The sequence below is a fragment of the Oenanthe melanoleuca genome, chromosome 20 (assembly GCF_029582105.1).
Source record: "Oenanthe melanoleuca isolate GR-GAL-2019-014 chromosome 20, OMel1.0, whole genome shotgun sequence".
Taxonomy (NCBI): domain Eukaryota; kingdom Metazoa; phylum Chordata; class Aves; order Passeriformes; family Muscicapidae; genus Oenanthe; species Oenanthe melanoleuca.
In genome coordinates this window covers 225,691-244,863 of record NC_079353.1, presented here as the reverse complement: position 1 = coordinate 244,863, position 19,173 = coordinate 225,691, and the positions used below count along the sequence as shown (strand labels likewise).

At 41.3% G+C, this 19,173-nt stretch overlaps 1 protein-coding gene across 4 annotated transcripts in view; it reads left to right on the top strand.

The window, feature by feature from the left end:
- PREX1 (phosphatidylinositol-3,4,5-trisphosphate dependent Rac exchange factor 1) overlaps positions 1–19,173 on the top strand; it is a 116,693-nt gene that overhangs the window by 63,608 nt on the left and 33,912 nt on the right. For all 4 annotated transcript variants that reach the window (XM_056507750.1, XM_056507749.1, XM_056507748.1 and 1 more), the window contains exons 6-14: positions 3,346–3,507; positions 3,907–4,040; positions 6,450–6,565; positions 7,500–7,649; positions 8,850–8,997; positions 12,531–12,631; positions 14,090–14,193; positions 14,846–14,895; positions 18,955–19,030. In XM_056507750.1, the coding sequence (XP_056363725.1) occupies positions 3,346–3,507; positions 3,907–4,040; positions 6,450–6,565; positions 7,500–7,649; positions 8,850–8,997; positions 12,531–12,631; positions 14,090–14,193; positions 14,846–14,895; positions 18,955–19,030 (1,041 nt within the window). The remainder of the gene's footprint in view (positions 1–3,345; positions 3,508–3,906; positions 4,041–6,449; positions 6,566–7,499; positions 7,650–8,849; positions 8,998–12,530; positions 12,632–14,089; positions 14,194–14,845; positions 14,896–18,954; positions 19,031–19,173) is intronic.

Here is a 19,173-nt window from a genome sequence, read left to right as displayed (position 1 = left end):
TTTTTATTAATAACATGTATATATGTACGTGTGTGTTCTTCTTCCGAACAGTAGCATCTGGCATGGAGTTGATTTGAGTTACTTAATTAGGAATATTACACTAGAGTATCTCCAAGTGTTGATCCACTTTAAGCATTGCAATATTTTTCAATTAAATATGGCATCCTGCAACAGATGACTTTATGTTATACCTTCTGATGAAGCTGTTTGGGTTTTTTTAACTAACAAATGATGGAGACAGAGCAGTGATTCAGATGATGGTGATCATAAAATTTCAATTCTATTTATGGCTTCCCAGGTTTTATGACATTGCAGTTTTGAACTGCTGGACAGGTTTTTGGTTGGGTTTTTTAGTTTGGCAATGTTCTTTGGAGGGTGGGGTGACGGAGAAGGGTGGCGTGTTTTTTTGTGGGTGGGGCTTGTTGTGTGGTGCTTTTTATTATTGGCTTTAGGGAGTGATATATATTTTAATTTTTGTTGCTTTTTCTCTGTCTAATTTTGTCTAATTTGCAAGCCTTTTGTGTGGTTTGAAGGATGGGACCCAAACCTAGCTATGGCATTTCATAATCTCTGTACAAATAGAGAAGTAACAATATATTAATATTTTTGCTCCAATGCAGTTCTTGTCTCTTTCAGACAGCATACAAGAAAATCAGTGTAGAATTTGTCAGTCAGTAAATTAGTTCTTTATAACTGAGAAAGGGGTTTGGACTAGACTCAAGCAAAACGAAACTGTTGGCTGTGATGGACACTGGTTTTTGAGAAGGAAGGCAGCAGAGGTGAAGGGCCAGCCAGGGGGCAGAACAGCCGTGGGAGCCCCTGGAGCCAGCAAGGGTGGGCGGCTGGAGAAGCTCTGGAGAAGCTCCAGAGCAGATGTGGAACAGCACAGGGCTCTGGGTGAAGGCAGCTCTGTCTGCTCGTGCTGACTGTGGGACTCTGTGAACTAAGCTCAGCCCTACTCCTTGAGGGTAGAAGCAGCTGTTGTGTAAAGCAGTCTCTGAACAAAAATAGTCTTTTCCCCTTAATAAAGAGCATTTATGTCAGCAGGAAGCAAAGCCTGGGGCAGCAGTGATCATGAGTTGATCACACCATGGTGTGGGGATTGGGCACAGTCCCTTGTGTTTCCTCCCTGGCACACGAGGAATGTGCAGCACATGACAGCAGCTCTCAGGGCTCGGGCCTGGCCTGAGCTCTGCTCTGCTAAGGATTTGCTCAGACTCCAGCCAGAAATGCACATTGTACCTCTGATCCTTTAAACACGTCAGAGGACACACAGCTCCGTGGGTGATGAGGGCAGTAATTGTGTATTGCTGTGTGTGGGGCAGAGTCACAGGCCCTGGGAGGGGCAGAAGTTGTGAGCAGTGAGCAGGCACAATGACCAGGCAAGGCAAGGCCAGGCCAGGCCAGGCAAGGGAAGGCGAGGCAGCAGGGGCGCACACGGCGCTCATGGATCGCCTGCACTGGGACAGGAGGCACGGGCGGCCGCTGCTGTGCACACAGAGCGGGATGAAGGACACTCACCTCATTGTCTCCCTTGTCTCTCCATTCCTCTTGTAGCTGTTCAAGAAACAGAACCTCCTATTTGGACATCATTGAATAGATTTATCTTTGGAGGACTGGCTTTTTCTACCTCTTTCCCTCCTCCAAGAAAAGTTGTCCTGCTCTTTGATTCATGACATTGTGTGGTTAAAATCCAACTTTATGTAGCATAATATTAAAAATTTCCTATTCTCTAAAGAGCTGTAAGGAGCTCTTTTTTTCATTTGTGACAAGGGCAGATATGGGGAAGGATGTCAGAGACTTCTTAAAAAAAAAAGAAAGAAAAATGTCTTTTATTAATTATTTTAAGAAACTCTTGGCAAGAAGTAGTTTTCTGCAAGTGGCAGCAGCCTCATTTCCTGTCTCTCTGAGCACACAAGGTGCAGTGCAGAAATAGCAGTTCCAGCAGCAGTGGCTGTGGGCTTTTTGGAAGACAAGGCTTGCCCAAGTGCTGCCTTTGAAAGTGCTGTCAAATGCTCCTCGAGTTGACACATCCTGGATGTGTCACTGAAGAAGTGAGTAGCCAGAGCTCTCCTGCCGTGTCTCAGAAGTGCCCAGCTCTGCTCTTTTGGGAATGGCAGTGTCAGGGAGCACAGCCTTGCCTTGGATGGCTTCAGGCAGGGCTGAGGGGCGAATGGCAGCCCAGGCTGCAGCTCCCTGCCCTGGCAGCCTCCTCCCCTGCTCTGGGCTGCAGCTGGCATGGGCAGCATGCTGCTCACTGCTGTGGATGAAGAGGTGTTTCTCTGGATGCTGGGGATATTTCTGAGTGGGATGTTCAGACAGTGCTAGTGTGTACGTTCCTGTTTCCCGCACAGTATGGGTGACACTGGAACTACAGAACTTCACTGATTTTTAGTGAGAGTCATTTGTGATGCAGTCATGGAGCAGAAGCTAGTGTCGCCAAAGTATAACACCTGTCTTCTTTTTGAGCATTTACTTTTCTTGGCCTCACTATCAGCAAAAGTGGAGTAAAGACTTCCATGGGGAATTTCATTTTGATATCACCTGACATTTGCAGCAGCGAACCTCCTTTTGCTGTGCATCTGTTACTCTGTAAACCACAGATGCATGGGAGCAATTGAGTTCCATCCAGTCATGGTGCTGGGCAGGCTCTGGCTGTATCCAAACTCATTCTTGTGTCTCTTCAGCAGCACAGGACTTTTAAACAACCAAATAACATATTGAGGCAAAAGGTAGTGAGAAAATTAAGTATTTCAGTCTTCAACACCATATTATATATTAAGGTAAAATCACCATATTTTAGATTTCTTTAATGTATTCTTATTCAGTTGTGACTGACTGTGAAATAATACTGGTCTAAAAAAATTATTAATTGTGAGTTGACAGTGGTTGCCCCTTTGCCAAAATCATTAATATTGTCAGGTTCTGAGTTTTGCTTCTGCTATTTTTTGGTGGACGGGGCTTAACTGGGTTGTGCTTTGACACACGTGAAGCAGAGACTCTTGCAAGATTCCTTAAGAGCAGAGGTGTTGTTTGTCTCTATGTCAGGACACATGCCCCAGCCTTCTAAACACAGAAAACAAACACGTCTGACCCAGCAAAACATACCTGTCTTGAGCTCTTTTAACGTAGCATATTTACCAGGAGCAATTGCCTTATTTATTTAACAGCATTCCTATTAAACCTGTGCAGATGAAGAATAGAGAACAGCATCTGCAGTAAAATACTCCGAAATCCTCTTTAATTTTACAATAGTTCTTGCATTTTCCTTCAGGATTGCTTGCTAATGCTCATACCTTTCCATGAACCACTTCTCAGTTTCCATGTTTTGTCTTTTTGTTGAAGGAATTAGCTAAGAGGACTCCCTCTAAGCACCCTGATCACCCAGCTGTCCAGAATGCACTTCAGGCAATGAAGACAGTCTGTACAAATATCAATGAGACCAAGAGACAGATGGAGAAACTGGAAGCCCTTGAACAGTTGCAGTCCCACATTGAAGGATGGGAGGTAGGATGCAGGACCAGCAAGCATTTAATGACAGTTTAATGACTTATGCTGTGTTCAGGGATTTATTTCTATTTCTTTCATGACATGTAAACACTCTTGAAGGTGTGGGCAGAATCACTCTGAGGAGTTTAAAGTTTAGTGTTTATTTTGTGTGTGCAGGTTGGTGCTAAATTGTAGCAGAACAAGCGACTTATGAAAGAAAGGAAGGTGTTAGAGCTAGAATGGAGCTGGCATTTCTAATGGGCAGATCTCACTTGAAAGGCAAATAGATCTGGGTGAAATCCTTATGAGTGCATCAGTTTTTTTACAGTTTAATGGCAGATAAATAAGAGCATGTTAGTACAAGACATTCATTGAGCACTCATAAAGGAAAGTTAATCTCTCTATTTTATGTTTTAGGGGTCAAATCTGACAGATATTTGCACACAGCTCTTGCTGCAAGGGACTTTGTTAAAAATCTCAGCAGGAAACATCCAGGAGAGAATGTTCTTTCTATTTGATAATCTCCTGGTCTATTGCAAGAGGAAATCCAGGTGAGCCTCTGTGTATTTTCAGTTTTACCATTCAGAAGATTTGTAAGTGGAAGCTGTGATCAATACTGATCATTCACTGTATTCTCTGTTGCTCTGTAGGGCTGTCACAGGTGGAACTTTCCTTTGTTCTTGACTATTTCTATCACTTAGGCAATAGGAGAGAGAAATGACTATGTGGTAGGATAAATATTCCAGGCAGAATAGGAGTGCCCTTCTGAGAAGTGTGCAGTCCAAAAAGGAGTTAAAACAGTGCAGCAAAAGCTCAGGGTGAGTTCTTACAGACAAAAAGCTTCCAAGGGCAGCTGCGTCTCCAGGAATTATGTGAAGGTGCCAACTTACATTGTGAAGTTATGCTAAGCATAAGAGGATGATGTGAAAATGATAAAAAGATAGGGGAAAGAAGACTAAGCAAATATAAAATAGATACAGGATCCAGGGGAGTGAGAAAAAGATGAAGATTTGGCTGTTGCTGTCAGTATTTACAGCCCATGTGCTCTGTTTGTTTTCTTCCTTTCTTATCCTGTTGTTTTTTTTGTTTTTTTTGTTTTCTTTTTTTTATCATTCCACCTAATAAACCTTAAGTGTTATTAACACCTGCTGCTTGTAATTAAAAGCACTGGCAGAGTGGAAGGCAACTTTCTTCTGCAGCAATTATACAGTATTTAATTCTCTGCACTGCCTTCTCCTCATCCTCTCTTTCCTGTAATCCAGTCCCCCTGCTTCAAGTTATACTTCCTGACTGGTGATGGCCAAATAGAACAGCCAACCCAATTAGAAATTCTGTAAAACCAGTGTTCTCTCCAAAGAATTCTCACATTTCTCAAAATTTGGGTCTTTTTTTTTTTTTTTTTTCTTTTTTTTTCCTCCTCCCCTCCCCCAGGGAAACAATGAAAATTTTGGAACCATTAAGCTGTGAAAACTAATTTCAGTAATGTTCAGACTTTTTAGTGTGTATAATGCCGAACCTGTACAACCTAAATACAAATTACTAGGTGATATCTACATTTAAAATTCAAATAAATGTTTAAATTAAAAAAAAAAAAGTATTACACCATTACATCTAAAAGACCTAAAATGTCGTCTGCCTGAAGCATTCTGACTCTGAAATGACACAAAGGAGAGGAAACACTTAACTTGGACCCTTTACCAGATTTATCAAAGTTCAAAATTCTGTGTGAAACAGAGTTCAGAAATTTGAGTGTTTTTTTAACAGAAACTGTTCCTTTAAAAACTCCCAGTTAATTTGATACTAATCTTTTACTTCTTCAGAGCTCTTAGAAACTGTTTTTCTAGCCTGTTTGTAGTTGAGGTTAGCCTAACTCCAGTGCTGGCCAGGCAGTTTTCCTGGAACACTAAGATTTAGAAAACAAAATGTGCTAGTGCCCTTTAAGCAGAACTTTCTTTTTTACAGGAGACTACCAAGCTCCTCTCCAAACTCTGTAGGTTGGCCTGATTTTGGAGGAGGCTGCTGTAGCACTTGGATTTCTCAGGGGATTGGGATTGTTTACCTTTGTCTGACAACTCGAACTGATGGGATGTCGAGGATCTGATTTCCACTAAAAAGCATAATATTTTTTTTTGGTGATTCTTATCTCACCTCAGTTTATTATAGGCACTTCACTTTGACAAGAAATTTTTTCCCTAGCTGATTTTTACTGCAATATTTTTTGAATCTTATGAGGTACTGGAAAATTGTCACATCAGAACCTTCACTGACTGGAGTTTGGACACCTGCCACCTCTTAATGACCATTTGACCAGTTGTGTTTTGTCTTGCATAGCAGGATTATTCTTGGAGGGTAAAGCACAACAGGTGTCACTTGGATAGTTTTAAACCTATTTTAGCCATAAAAATCAGAAAGTAGTAATGAAAAGTGCTGTGCTTTGGATTCAAGAGAGGTTCTGTAAAGCTTATGGAGAAGGATGTAAACTTGGGTGCAAGATTGCCCTAGCAGGATTTCCCCTACAACAACGTGTAACACATGTGGCAGGCTGTGTGCCACTGGCCTCTTCATTCGTTTGACACGTGGAGCTTGGTGAACACCACACATTGATCACAGCTTTAGAGAGTAGAGGAGTCGAGGTGATGTTGTCAGGGGATGCTGCAGCTGTCACCCCGAGGCCATGTGCTGTTCATAACATGTATTTCAGCCAGTCATGGAGAACGTAAACCTTGAAGCCACCCATCTCTTCACAGCATCTGGCAAAACAAGCTTGTTATTGCTGTTCTAACACTGGTACACACCTATCTTGGAAATCTGAATGAGTGTTCCAATTACTTCATGTCAGAGGGGTGGTCAAATACCACCAGTTACTATATTGCAATCCTCCTTTAATAGCCATTGATTTATTCATATATCTGTTAGACCGATTGCTAATGTGTTGCTAACAGTCTTCATCCTAATTGCAGAGTTACTGGGAAAAAAGCGTCTAAAAGAACAAAGTCAATCAACGGGTCCCTCTATATCTTCAGGGGCCGAATAAATACAGAAGTCATGGAGGTAGAGAATGTGGAAGATGGAACAGGTAAGTGACGAAATGCTGTCTTTTACAAACACTGCAAGTCAGAAGGTGGTGCAAAAGTACTCATCCATCTCCTTTAGTGAAATCTGAAGCAATCTATGGAACCTGTAGTGCCTTCATTATTGGACCAACTTATGTAGTTGAAAGATTGGGAATGCTTTCAGGTACTAGTCCTTCCTTCTGAAATGACCTTATTAAGAGCATGTGTTCCCAAAACTTGTCTGTTTTTTGTCCTAATACAAGTTAATTTAATAAAAGATACTTCTGTCTTCCTTCCATCCTTTTTTTTAACATCTTAAGCCACTACAGCTAAAAGAACAGAATTTCTGGATCTTCTTCTCATTTAGAATGCTTCTAAATACTAGTCTTAGTATCCAAACTAAGTGTGACCATGAGGAAAACATGAGAATGGCAGTTCTGTTATGACTCCTGTATCCTGACACAGGCAGGAAGACCGGGTGGGTTTCTGATTCCATCCATAAAGGCCTCACCACTGCTGCCCCTATTGTAATAAGTCAGGAATTAGTATGATCTCCTTTAAACACAAAGTCAACACAAAGAGTTTCTGTGTCATGGGGACAAAAATCCTTCCAGTTCAGGAAGATAGCGTGTCCCCAGAAAATTCAGAACAAATAACCTGAACAAACATCATAGACTCTTTTGCTGATGGACTTGTATTTAAAAGACTTTAGTTCTTCTTCTGAGGTGGAATCAGCAGGTGTCACTCTTAGGACTGAAGCATTCAGTCCGTTTGAACAGCCTGGTGATGCTTGCACTTCTAGTGGGAAATACAGCTGGTTGCATGGGCATTCGGTGAGGAACACCTCAGGAATCAAGGTCTTCAAAGAGGATGATTTTGCTGAAAGTGTCCTACACTGTTTGGTTAAAGGAGCAGGCTTCCTGCTCACTGTGTGCTTTGTGCTTTGGTCTTTTGCAGCAGATTACCACAGCAATGGCTACACGGTGACAAATGGCTGGAAGATTCACAACACAGCCAAAAACAAGTGGTTTGTCTGTATGGCCAAGACTGCCGAAGATAAGCAGAAGTGGCTGGATGCTATCATCAAGGAAAGGGAGCAGAGAGAGAGTAAGTGGATGATGTATTTTGTACTGCACTGAATGAACTTGCAGGACAAATGTATATGCAGATATGCGTAATTGAGAGAAAGGGAAAAGGTTGCACATTTTACTCCATGGGCAGAATTTAAATTTGTCCTTAATGTTTTCCAAAAGCTAGGAAATAGCTCTGAGGTCTCAGAAGGTCCTTGATTCATTGCAGTATCTTACCATCAAGTTAGGATGAGCTTCTCTTCCCAAAAAATCACACTTCTTTTCCCTAGTCTTAACCGATCACTTAAATTCTGCCTAATGTCGGTCTCTGCTAAAATTAGGCATGGAAGTACAGGACCACTTCAGGCTTCCTGTTCTCAAGCTAGTCTTGGAGATGTCTAGAATCTGTCTCTCTTTTGGACTCCAGAGTTGCCCAGATTTGCAAGTCTTAGAGTAGCATACCCAGAAAATGATGTGTTCAGGCTGGAAGACATAAAGCATGTACAGCATCAAAACAGCTTTTGGAAATGCTGTCCTCCTAAAGCAGTTTGCATATCTGAGGAGAAGTGGGCCAGAAAATGCCAATTATGAAGATAGTTATAACAGAGACACCTGCAGTTTTCAGAGATCATCCCCCTGCCTGTAGCAACTTTCAAGTTGGCATGAACTGTGGACTTGAGAACTTTCACAAAGTGAACGTGAAATGTTCTTTATATTCAATTATCAGTCATTCTTTAAGTCATGCAGTATTTCTTTAATTTACTGGATAATATGATTGTCAAACACTATTTTTAGCTTAGTATTAGTAAATAGTGTGTGGCTGGGTCACATTCAGCTTTTCTTCCTCCTGCTGCCCCCGTGTTTCTCTCCAGACCTTCTCTCAGTCTGTTCTCCCATTCTGTATTTGTGCTTGGGATTGCCCTGACCCATGTTCATCTTGCTTTGGATTTTCTTCATGTTTTGTAAGCCATTCTGTTTTGTGTGATATGATATAACCATATGTTTAAAGCTGCTTTTTAAAATGGAGAACAAAAGCTGCATCTTGGTGGTGCTAAACTTACCAATGACAGTTTTGTACTCAAATAAAAACATTACCTAATTTCCCCCTTAAATGGAAAATAAGTCGATCGATTTTTGTGTTTCTACCATTTTTTGCTATTTGGCCTCAGCTTTTGACTTCAAGCAAACATTTTATTTGATGTTAAAGATCTGAAGGATTTTCTGCTTTGTATTCCAGGTCTGAAACTGGGAATGGAGAGGGATGCATATGTCATGATTGCAGAGAAAGGAGAGAAGCTGTACCAAATGATGATGAGCAAGAAAGTGAATCTTATCAAAGATAGGAGAAGAAAATTAAGTACTGTTCCCAAGTGCTTTCTTGGCAAGTAAGTGGCATTTGAATTGGAAAGGTCTTTCATGCCAATTGATGGACTCCAGAATTTCTGGGGATGGCATTGTGACACAGATCAAATACAGCTTAATTAAAAAGACCATGAGCCCCACTACTAGAAATTAGTAGTGATGTATTAAAAAGAATCATTGATTTTTGTTTCACACTATACGCAGGCAGAATAGTGTGACAGCTCACTCTGTTTTACAGTGAGTCATACAGCTGCTTCAGACTGGCAAAAGGAGTAAGAAAACAACCTTCAACTCTTACAGGCTCAGGCTGTTGGTGGCCTAACCTGGACTGTGCATTCATTTCCCCTTCCCTTTCTGGTCTCTGTAAGAACAGTTTGCAGCAGCACTGCCAGTGCTCAGGGCTGGAAATGTCTTTCTGCCCAACAGAAGGCGGGCTGGTAGCATAGATTAGTGATACTTCAGCTAGAAAAAAAAAAATCCTTGATATTGCAGAAGTAGTTGCTTTTTTCTTCTTCGCACACATCCTCTTCCCCCTCCTCCCACCCAGCTGATCTTGATTAAAACTGAAAGCTTTTAGATCTGATAATGGTAGTTCCTATTTTCCGTGCAAAAAGAAGTACCAGGCCAGAAACTTAACATTCTTCCAGTGCTGTTATGTATGAGCCTGTTGTGGGTACCCTGATACTATGCTTAGTTTCAAGTCTTATCCAGGATTTCCTACTACTGCTTTTCCTTTTGAAATGTCTGTTTTCTTACAGTCTGTCCTGCTCAATGCCCTCAGTTTGCTCGACAGCCACCTGACAGTCTAGTAGTGAGGACTTGACTTTGCTAATGGCTAACTGAGCCCAAACTCAGATACCTGCAGGTATCCTGATCTCTGACAAAAGGATTATTGCTCCTAATGTTGTAGCTGATCACACACCACATAACTCTTCTGATGCCTTTTCTGCATTCACTTGTTGGTATAGTCCTGGGAAACTCAGCTGAGTGCAACTTGTGCATTCCAGTCGTGCCTGGCAGATTTTGGATCATTCCCAGGGCTTTCCCTGAACAACGCATATTGGCTGTGATCTGTTTATTTTTGCAGATACTCCTGGCTAAGGAGCTCACTGATAACTGTGCTGAGATGCATTTAGTGTTTTTTTTGTTAAAAGCAGCTGAGAGCAATACCAAGGCCACAAAAATATTTTTTCTCTTGGAATGTGAATATCAGATAACATCTCATAATTCAAGAGAAAAAATGTTTTTTGGGGGAAAACAGCATGATCCTAGTATTTTCAGAGATACCACATGCATTTATTTATAAGGCTGTTCATTGAACTTAACTTCAGCATCTGACTGGCTTGGGTGGCAATCTGTTTTCCTGATCACTCTTTGTGGCATTTAGGCAAGTAACTGGTGGTACAGTTGGAAAGATGTGTGTTGGTGTCACTGTGTGTAAATGATATGCTGGCTGTGCTTCTTTTCAGTACTGCAAAACCTTGAGTGTGTAAGAGAGAGCATCTGCTAACCTCTGGAGGTGTTCAACCACATCTGATCAGATTGTACAGTCCTGGAGGGGTTGGATTTTCCTGTGTATTGCTTGTGTAGAAGCACAGTTGTTCCAAATCCCTTAGTTTCCAAAGTGTAGCTGGGAGATGACGTCGTGGCCTGGATGTCAGATGAGAGCTGAGCATGGCAGCACTCTGGCAGGGAAGTGAGGATGCTCTCAATTATCCTGGAGAACTGATTCAGACAAGATGAGGAAACAAATTAAGCTTTGCCATCCACTCTTTGAGTTGATGACTTTTTAGAAACAGTCTATCATATTCCTTAAGAACCTCTTGGAATATTTTTGGATCGTGCCCTTTTCAGGGCTTATAATGCCTTCAGATCAAATGCTGTAGAAATCTTAAAGCAGCTTTTAAGCAAATCATCTCATGGTTGGGAAGCTCCAGAGCTGTGAGGGTAGCATTCAGTTATTTTCCTATTTCAGCTCACCATGTCAACCTTCTGTTTGCAATCCACATAAACTCCAGAGACAGATCCAAATAAAAGAAGCAGGAAAGGTAACAGGGTAGCTTCCACTGAAGTTTTGGGCTACCATTTAAGTGCTTTAAAGTGCCGTAGACCCGTTGCTCTTGATGGGGAGCTCCAGAGCAGCTGGGGTTTTCCCTGGGGTGCTGCCCTGGCTGCAGTCCCTGGTAGCAGGGTCCTGCACACTGGGCCTGCCTTACAGAAACAGTTCAGAATCACTGGGAAAAGAACTTTCCTTAGGAGACAGCCTGACTCATCACTACTCTGGCTTTAGGGGCTTCATGAAACCCTACTGGTTTCCATGGGAATATCCTGGCATAGTTGAATAGCTGCTGCTTTTTCTGCACTATGACATCTACAAAGCAGCCCCTCAGCAAACCAACAACCTGAAGCTGTTTTGTTATTCTAAAGGCAAAATACAAATAATTCCTAGATCCACTGGCTTAGATCAGTCAGTGCTGATAAATACAGAGAGACTAAAAATATTTCAGTTAAAGCCCACAGGTGGAGACATGGATACTGGTCTTGTAAAGCAGCAACCTTCTGCACATTGGCAAGCACCTAAGTGTTTTATTGAACACATTTCCCATAAGTTGCTTTACTTTCATATATTCCTTTTGTTCTTCTCCAGGACTGTAACACATTTCTGGCATAATTGCTAGTTAACCTGGCAAACAGCTCAGTCCCTTGGGGCTCTGACAGAGCTGGATTCATCAGGCTTGCTATCCTTTTTGGATTTCCTGTTTCTAATTAATTAATAGATCCTACATATCTATCAATTTTTTTGTCCTTTATTCTGCCTATATGTGCAGCTCTGCCTCTCAACAGAGAGGTTTTGTTTTGTGCTGCATGAGCAGCTGATGACACTTAGCGTCTTCTGTGTATAAATTAGAAGCTTGATGTATGTAATCTGCCAGGCACCTCCTCCAGAAAATGACCTTAAATTAACCTGTCAGTGGGACTCATGCTACCTGTTACTGCTCTGTGCTTCAATTCAGTAGGTTGAGTCTTCTATCCTGAGTCCAGCTGTGATTCCATTAAAGCCAATCCAATTACGCCATGGGGCTGGGGACAGAAATCAGATCCAGTGAAGGAAGATGAGCATGTGTAATTAAGTCAAATCATGAACACCACTTGGATAGGTAACTTGGGAAGAAGTAGCTGGGAAGGGAGAATACCCTACTGTTGAACTTGCTTTGAGGTCTTCAGTTAGTCTTGCTTGCTAATCTTTTCCCCCGTGGATGTCTGGATTGCTCCGTAGGACAAGGATTTGCATCGTCCTTAATGATGCAGCCAGGTCATCTTTCCTTCTGTGTGTACACTGTCTGTGAGCTGAGGGCAGTGATGGGGGGAGCCTAAATCTTCTGCAGAGCATTTCCTCCAGGAATTTAGGAAATGAAGGCACTAGCTAGAGGTACCATTGCTTGCAACAGCTCTCACACTTGCTTCAAGGAGTGTCTCCTGTGTTTGGCTGATGACTCACAGGCAGGTGCCTGCTGCCACTCAGAGCTAATTGTGTGTGTTCTGCTCCCCTTTGCAGCGAGTTTGTCTCCTGGCTCACTGAGATTGGAGAGATAAGCAAACCAGAGGAAGGGGTCAACCTAGGACAGGCACTATTGGAAAATGGAATCATTCATCATGGTGAGTGTGCCATGCCATGAAAAGATATCAGATTTCACTAATGCCCTGGAAATGAGGGTGTAAAACTTACTGAAGCTGCTCACATATGTTCAAATACTTTCTCTGCCATATCCATGAAATCCTCAAAATGTGTAGTGATTTTTGGGATTAATTAGTCGGCAGACTTATGCCGTGAAAAGAGAACTTGTTTGGTGTCCAGAAAGTGTTCGTGTCTGCAATTGCTTGATTTCTCTGCAGCATCTTAGTTGGAGGTGCATATTCCTTTGTACTGTGTGTGTTTGAACATGTGTTGCAGTCCATAAATACAGAATTGCACATGAGACACCAGCAATCCAGAGAAGAGTGGAGCAGTGCTCTTTTAGACTGGGGCACAAGTGATGGGTCATTGCCTGTCGCAAAAGAAAGAGATGATGGAGTTTGTTGTGCTTGAAGCTCATTTGGCAAGAACATCTTTCTTTAAAATAGTGAGGAACCATATTTCTTCCTGTCACCTGGCTGATGACCTGGCAGTGTTGTGACAAGGTGTTCTAGGATGTAGCACAGTGTGTACAAAAGTGCTGCATGACTGAAGGATGCTTGTTTGAACATTGTCAGTGCTACCTGCATTTCTACTAAATCAGGGTGGGAATAATGGCATTTCTCTGCTACATACTGTAAAATCTGCAAGATACTCTATTACTTAATTTTTATTTGCTCAGTTCTTGACACTTTTATATTTAAAATTGTCACTTATTTACTACTCAGTGAAACAAATAATTTCTACTAGTTACTGAATTGCCATCTTCAGGATAAGGGTTCCCCACCTCCATGGAAATGGTTCTCCCCTTCCATGGAAATAGTTTGCCTTAGAATAGAGATTGGATAAACCTACATGTAATTGGATGTAGACTGCAACCATCTTCCAGTCTGATGCATTGGATAAATCTGAATCTGGGTATGTTTTTAAAGTATTTTCTGATTTTGGCCAATGCTTCTTTTGAAAGGCACTTGATCACATTGAAACATCTTTTGTATCCTCTTTAAAGCCCATCAGCAGATAGCATTACCCAATAGATTTTAACTGCTCTGTTGGGGAATTGCTTTTCTGGATGAAAAAAAAAAAAAACACTCTAATTTTTAGAAGGAACTCTTTGGTAACTATAAGAACCATGATAGAAGAATAACTCTGACAGTTGTAGTTCTGCCAGCAACATGCTTCTGGTTTTGGAGCTGCAGAGTTTTGGGCAACTGCAAAAATGTCTGTAAGTGCTGTGATAACTGTTGTGGGAATTTGCAACACTTCGTTGAAAACTCATCGAGAAAGGTCAGATGTTCCCAATTCCCTTCACTAGGACTATTGCCAAAGCCTTGCATAAACTGAACCTGAAGTAAAATTTTAAAAATTCAGTTTTTACCAACTGGCCTATGTAGAACATGGTGGGGACAAAAGACAATTTTAATTATCAAGCTGATTTTTAGTTTCAGATAAGCACCAGTTTAAGAATGAACAGGTGATGTACAGATTTCGCTACGATGATGGAACGTACAAGCCGAGAAGTGAATTGGAAGACATCGTGTCCAAGGTCTGTTGGAACTTTGTGATTTGCTCTCCCTCCAAGTATCACTGCCCTGTAGTGTGGGAGGTTGCCTTTGCTGTGGATCTGTGTTCTACTGAGCCTCCATCCCAATGCCATGAGACTCCGTGTCAGGGAGAGGAGGCAGAGCAATGAGCAGCAGCTCAGTTGTGGCTGCACCCAAGACTGCTGATTGCAGTCCCAACAGAGTAACACAAGTTAAAACAGTAGGAGGTAGCATGTCTGCTGAAAATCTGAGCATGATGGTTCAGGGAGATAGAAGAGATCAATATTTAATTGTTCCTAATAACTGTCTGTCAAATGAATTCTGTTGGTCCCATATTTGTCCACATGCCTTTTAATAAATTTGATTTTTTTTTCTTATGGACATTGGTTAATGGGTTAATTATGAGGAAGGATTAATGGAGAAAGTGTTGGAATGGAGGTGATTAGAGGTAAAAACAGATTTCTCTGGCTGTTGGAAGCCGGGAAAGAGGAAAGTATGTTTGACAGAGAGGCTAAAAGAACTGAATATTAATATTAATCAATAGAAGATTCCGGCTGAGTAGAGACAACAGTGTCCAGGTTTTGTTAACATCAGCTAGTCAGTGTTTCTTTGAAAAGGAAAAGTTGCTAACACTCTGCATCTCCTGTTCTTCAGGGGGTAAGGCTGTACTGCCGGCTGCACTGCCTGTATACTCCAGTGGTAAAGTAAGTTCCTCTTCGTGATCCCCCTGGATTTATTATCTGGCTTTGTTAAAAGGATGGTGTTACTATTGAAATCTTTCTTGTTTCTTCTATAAACAATAATTTTCTGAATTTTCTTGGCTCTTTTACTGCTCTTCCATCTCCACAGCTTAGATCTGTAGTGCTGCTGCTAAAGGATGTTGGAACCGGGGATTCAAGGAGAGTGAGCAGCTGGGTATGGCTACAGTGACTCTGATTTAAGGCACATCATGTGGTGGGGATTGTAGTTGCTGTATTATTTGAGTTACAGAAAATGCCAACAGATGCTGAAGTGATGTAAACAGATTCCAGTGTGGTGCTAGGATTTTGTCATTCAGAGCTCCCTAAACAAACAAAGCCAGTCTGAAGCAGAATAAAAGCTGAAGCTGTAATTTGAAGAAGCTCTGGGAGTTTTGTGTGGAATCTTAAGAACCTGGTTCTGTATAAATAACTGCTGAAGGATTCAGATAGTCTGCGAGTGCTAGGTGACTCTCTTCCCAGAGCCCAGGAGATGATTTTCAGATGTTCTTTATTGAACTGTGACATCAGATGAACATTTCTGGCCTATAATGGAAACTACCCTGAACTCTGTTATTGTTCTGTTTAGGTATTTATGATGAAAGATTAGGGCATTTTTGCTTAGGAGAATTTATTTTTTTACAAATAAAAAACTGATGAGATAGAAAAAGCCTCTAGTAGAGATGACTGGATTCCCGAATTCAACAAAACTGGCCTCTTGTTCGTGAGTTGTGCAACTGAATTTTCATTGAGAGATGCCACTGTCATGCTAGAAGGAGCTGCAATGACAATTACCATTCATAAGTCATAAATTTGCATCATCATACCTGTGAGTTTTTCTCCCAGAATAAGTGTTCTCCAAGGCACAGGTTTCACTTAGCCCCAAAGGTGTGGAGAGAGCAGAAAATTCCATGATTCCAAAATTCTGTGATGCTGCCAGTGACAGACAGAATGCTTCTCTAGATGCACAAGTGTATTTGCATGTACACATTTCACCCCTGAAGATGGCAATTCATATGCAGAGTAGACATGATGGGATGTGAAGCTCAAAAAATGTCCCTGACCTGAGGGTTTCCACAAACTGAAGTGGATCTACCCTAATGCTTTAAGGAATCAACAAGTACAAAATAACTTCCACTGGTCCATCTTGTGGTGTTGTGTGCTTTGTCAATGTGCTGTTTTTGTAGTAACTTCCCAGCTGGAGAGTCTTCTCATATTAGGATAGATCTGTGCTAGCAGCATTGTTAACACAAACTGTATAATCAGTGCAAGGTACCAGACTCTCAGAAGTTTTAGGATCATTGTGAATGGACTAAATTCTCAGTATGTTTAGGCTCTTCTTCCTGCCATTCTCTTTCATACTCATCCTTCCTTTTATAGCCATTCTAGAAAAAATCTCTCAGGCTGTTGTTGTTTTATGTCTTCTTAGCATGACATTTTGCCTCTGACAAGCCTCACCTTAGGCTGAGGAAGCTAACTTTTGCCAAGTTCATTGGGCAAAGCCCTTTGCTTTGTGCTGTGCTTTATCTGGCATCTTAGGATTGCTGATCCCTTCATTCATGCTGCCTTTTTGGCACAACCTTCCTTCTAGAAAACTGGCAAAGCTGCTTGGAATAGCAGGTACATGTGCCACAGGGATCTGGAGGAATCACAAATTCAAAATTGTGTTGTTGTGTTGTGTTGTTGACAACCTTGAGATACAATTCTATTTTATTGCCTGGAAACCTTGGAGTTTCCAGTAGTATTTGCCTTTATATTTTTCCTCAAGTAAAATCTGACACCCTCGTACTTGGAGGGCAAGATTACATTCACCACTGGAAACAAATCATGCTACTTTGGGGATTGAAGTATAAAAAGTAAAGCATTTTGGAAATTCTGAATGTTTCTCTGATGTACTTCTGGGAAGTTATGAGGTGAGAGGACTTGTTCCCACTTATGTATGTGATGGATAATATGTCAGTGCATCGTTGGGCTAGACCCTGTGAAGAATATTCCTCTAATTTCTGTGAGGCAGCAAGGTTCTGCCAAAATTTCAATGGTCCCACTTCTATATTTGATTATTCACCTAAAATTCATGGTTCTGGATAATGTTCTGTGTTCTGCTCCTGTTCAGGGTAGATTGAAATGGGGAGAAAAGAGAGTGAACTAACATTGATCCTGACCAGCACTGACCTGCAAGCAGGGAAAGACTGGGCCTTGGACCAAGATTGATGGCAGCTTATTCAATACTGTCAGCATCTCTAGGAAAGTTTTGGGAGATACTTCTCATCTGGAACCCCCTACTCATTAGTGCTCAGTATTTTAATTTTTTTCCTTTATTGGGCTGACATTTAAAAAGTGTGTTTTCCCAAGATAAAAGTGTAAGAAGAAAAAACTGCCCAGAAAACTCTTAGGGATTTGTGCTGGGTTTAGTGCATTACTGGAAGACAAGCTGAAAACTGTATAAGCACTATGAGGAAAGCTTTTTTTCTGAGGACACACATTTCTGGAAATGCTGTCATGTTTTGTTGGGTTTTTTTGCAAGCTCTGAAAGTCTGACTTCTCTTTCTAATTTCTCACACCCTGCATTCTGAAAACACACAAACATTTCTGCTGCATTTATTTACAACACCCAGTCACAACATATTTGTATCTATGGATGATTAGTAAAAGGAACAGGGTTAGGTAGGATGGATTTTAGATGATGTTTGGATATTCGATTTTTAGGAAAAAGGCAGTATCAGATAGTGTTGTGCTAATGAGAGAGGCTGATTTGACAGAACTGAAGAATAAAGTCTTGTCTTGACCTGCCTCGTGGATCCAGCTGGACTACGAAACAGCCTCAGTGGCTGTGCTTCCTTCCACAGTCATGCCAGTGCAGCTCAAGCTTCAGATACAAGGACCACCCCAAGGGTGAGAGAGGAATGAATTCTTCATAGCCCATTCAGCATTTGGCCTCTCTACTGAGACTCTCAAAGAGAGGGAGCCAATTAATGCAAATTAATGGTGGTAGTGGCTTTTGTGATGTGGAACTAGGAACTGGATCAAGACCGTGAAACTTGTTTCACATGGGCCAGTAAACAGCTTTAAAATGTTTTTTTCCTCTTCCAGGCTGGATTTAATCCAGTGACCTTGGACGTGAAAGGTGTTAGAGCCCAATGTCCTGAGCCACATAGTCATCTTATATTTGTATCAAAATTCTTTTGAAATATTTCACAAAAGGCTAAAGCCATCAATTATCTCCATGGCTTTGAGAAGAAAAATGGAAGAAAACTGCAAAAAGCATCAAGTTATAATAGGGTTCCTTTTCCTTCTTTCAGGAGCAGTGCTGCTCTCTGCAAGGGCTGGGTGTGAGCTGGTGTCAGTGGTGTTACAAGAACTAAACACAACCCTTTTTATTTACAATGAATGAAATAATCTAATTCCATAAAAGGATACTGTGTATTCCATTTGTGTCTGGCTACTATGGGAGATTTTACTAAAGGAAGTAAAATCTGAACAGGTATGGAAAATGTCTTGACAAGATAGAGTACAAGCTGCCTAATTCCATGAGCTTGACGAAAAGGAGGCACAGAGGGAATGTGTAGAGTCCTTGTCTGTGAATGCATCAATAGGTAAACACTAGAGAAGAATTATTGAAGCTTATAGATGGGACTGGTGCTGAGCCAAAAGATGTAAGCTGGACATCAATGGATTTTGGAAGATTTCCAGCCAGAAGAGTGTGATTTTTAGTGCAACTGCTGGTGGCAGTATTCTAACCTGAGTTACGGCAGCAGCTTAGGACATCTGTGAAAAGAATCTTCTGGTGGGAATGTGAGCTCCCTGAAGATGGCTTGAAACAACATCTAGAGAAATTTTAAATAACACTGCTTTGTGTTGATCTGAAGTATCTTCCTAATTAAAGCTGCTAGAAAAGTTTAAAACTTTCTAGAGAGAAAGGATGACTGCTTGTTAGTAGTAGGTCACAATAGTATATGTAGATTTAGAGTATAAAAGGAGTGTATACCTTTTAGTCCTGATTTGCTCTGCATTCTCTTTTTTAATTAGAGACCGTGACTACCACCTAAAGACGTACAAATCAGTAATCCCTGCGAGTAAACTAGTGGACTGGCTTATTGCACAGGTAAGAAAAGTTTAGGATACTCTCTTTGCTAAGAAGCACTTCATAATCCTAAAACTTTCCTTTTTCAATATACCAGTGGAAAATTTAAAAGTGGTTTGGCTACTGCTCTTACCTGTGTGCATGTGCTTTCTTTCCTCCTCCAA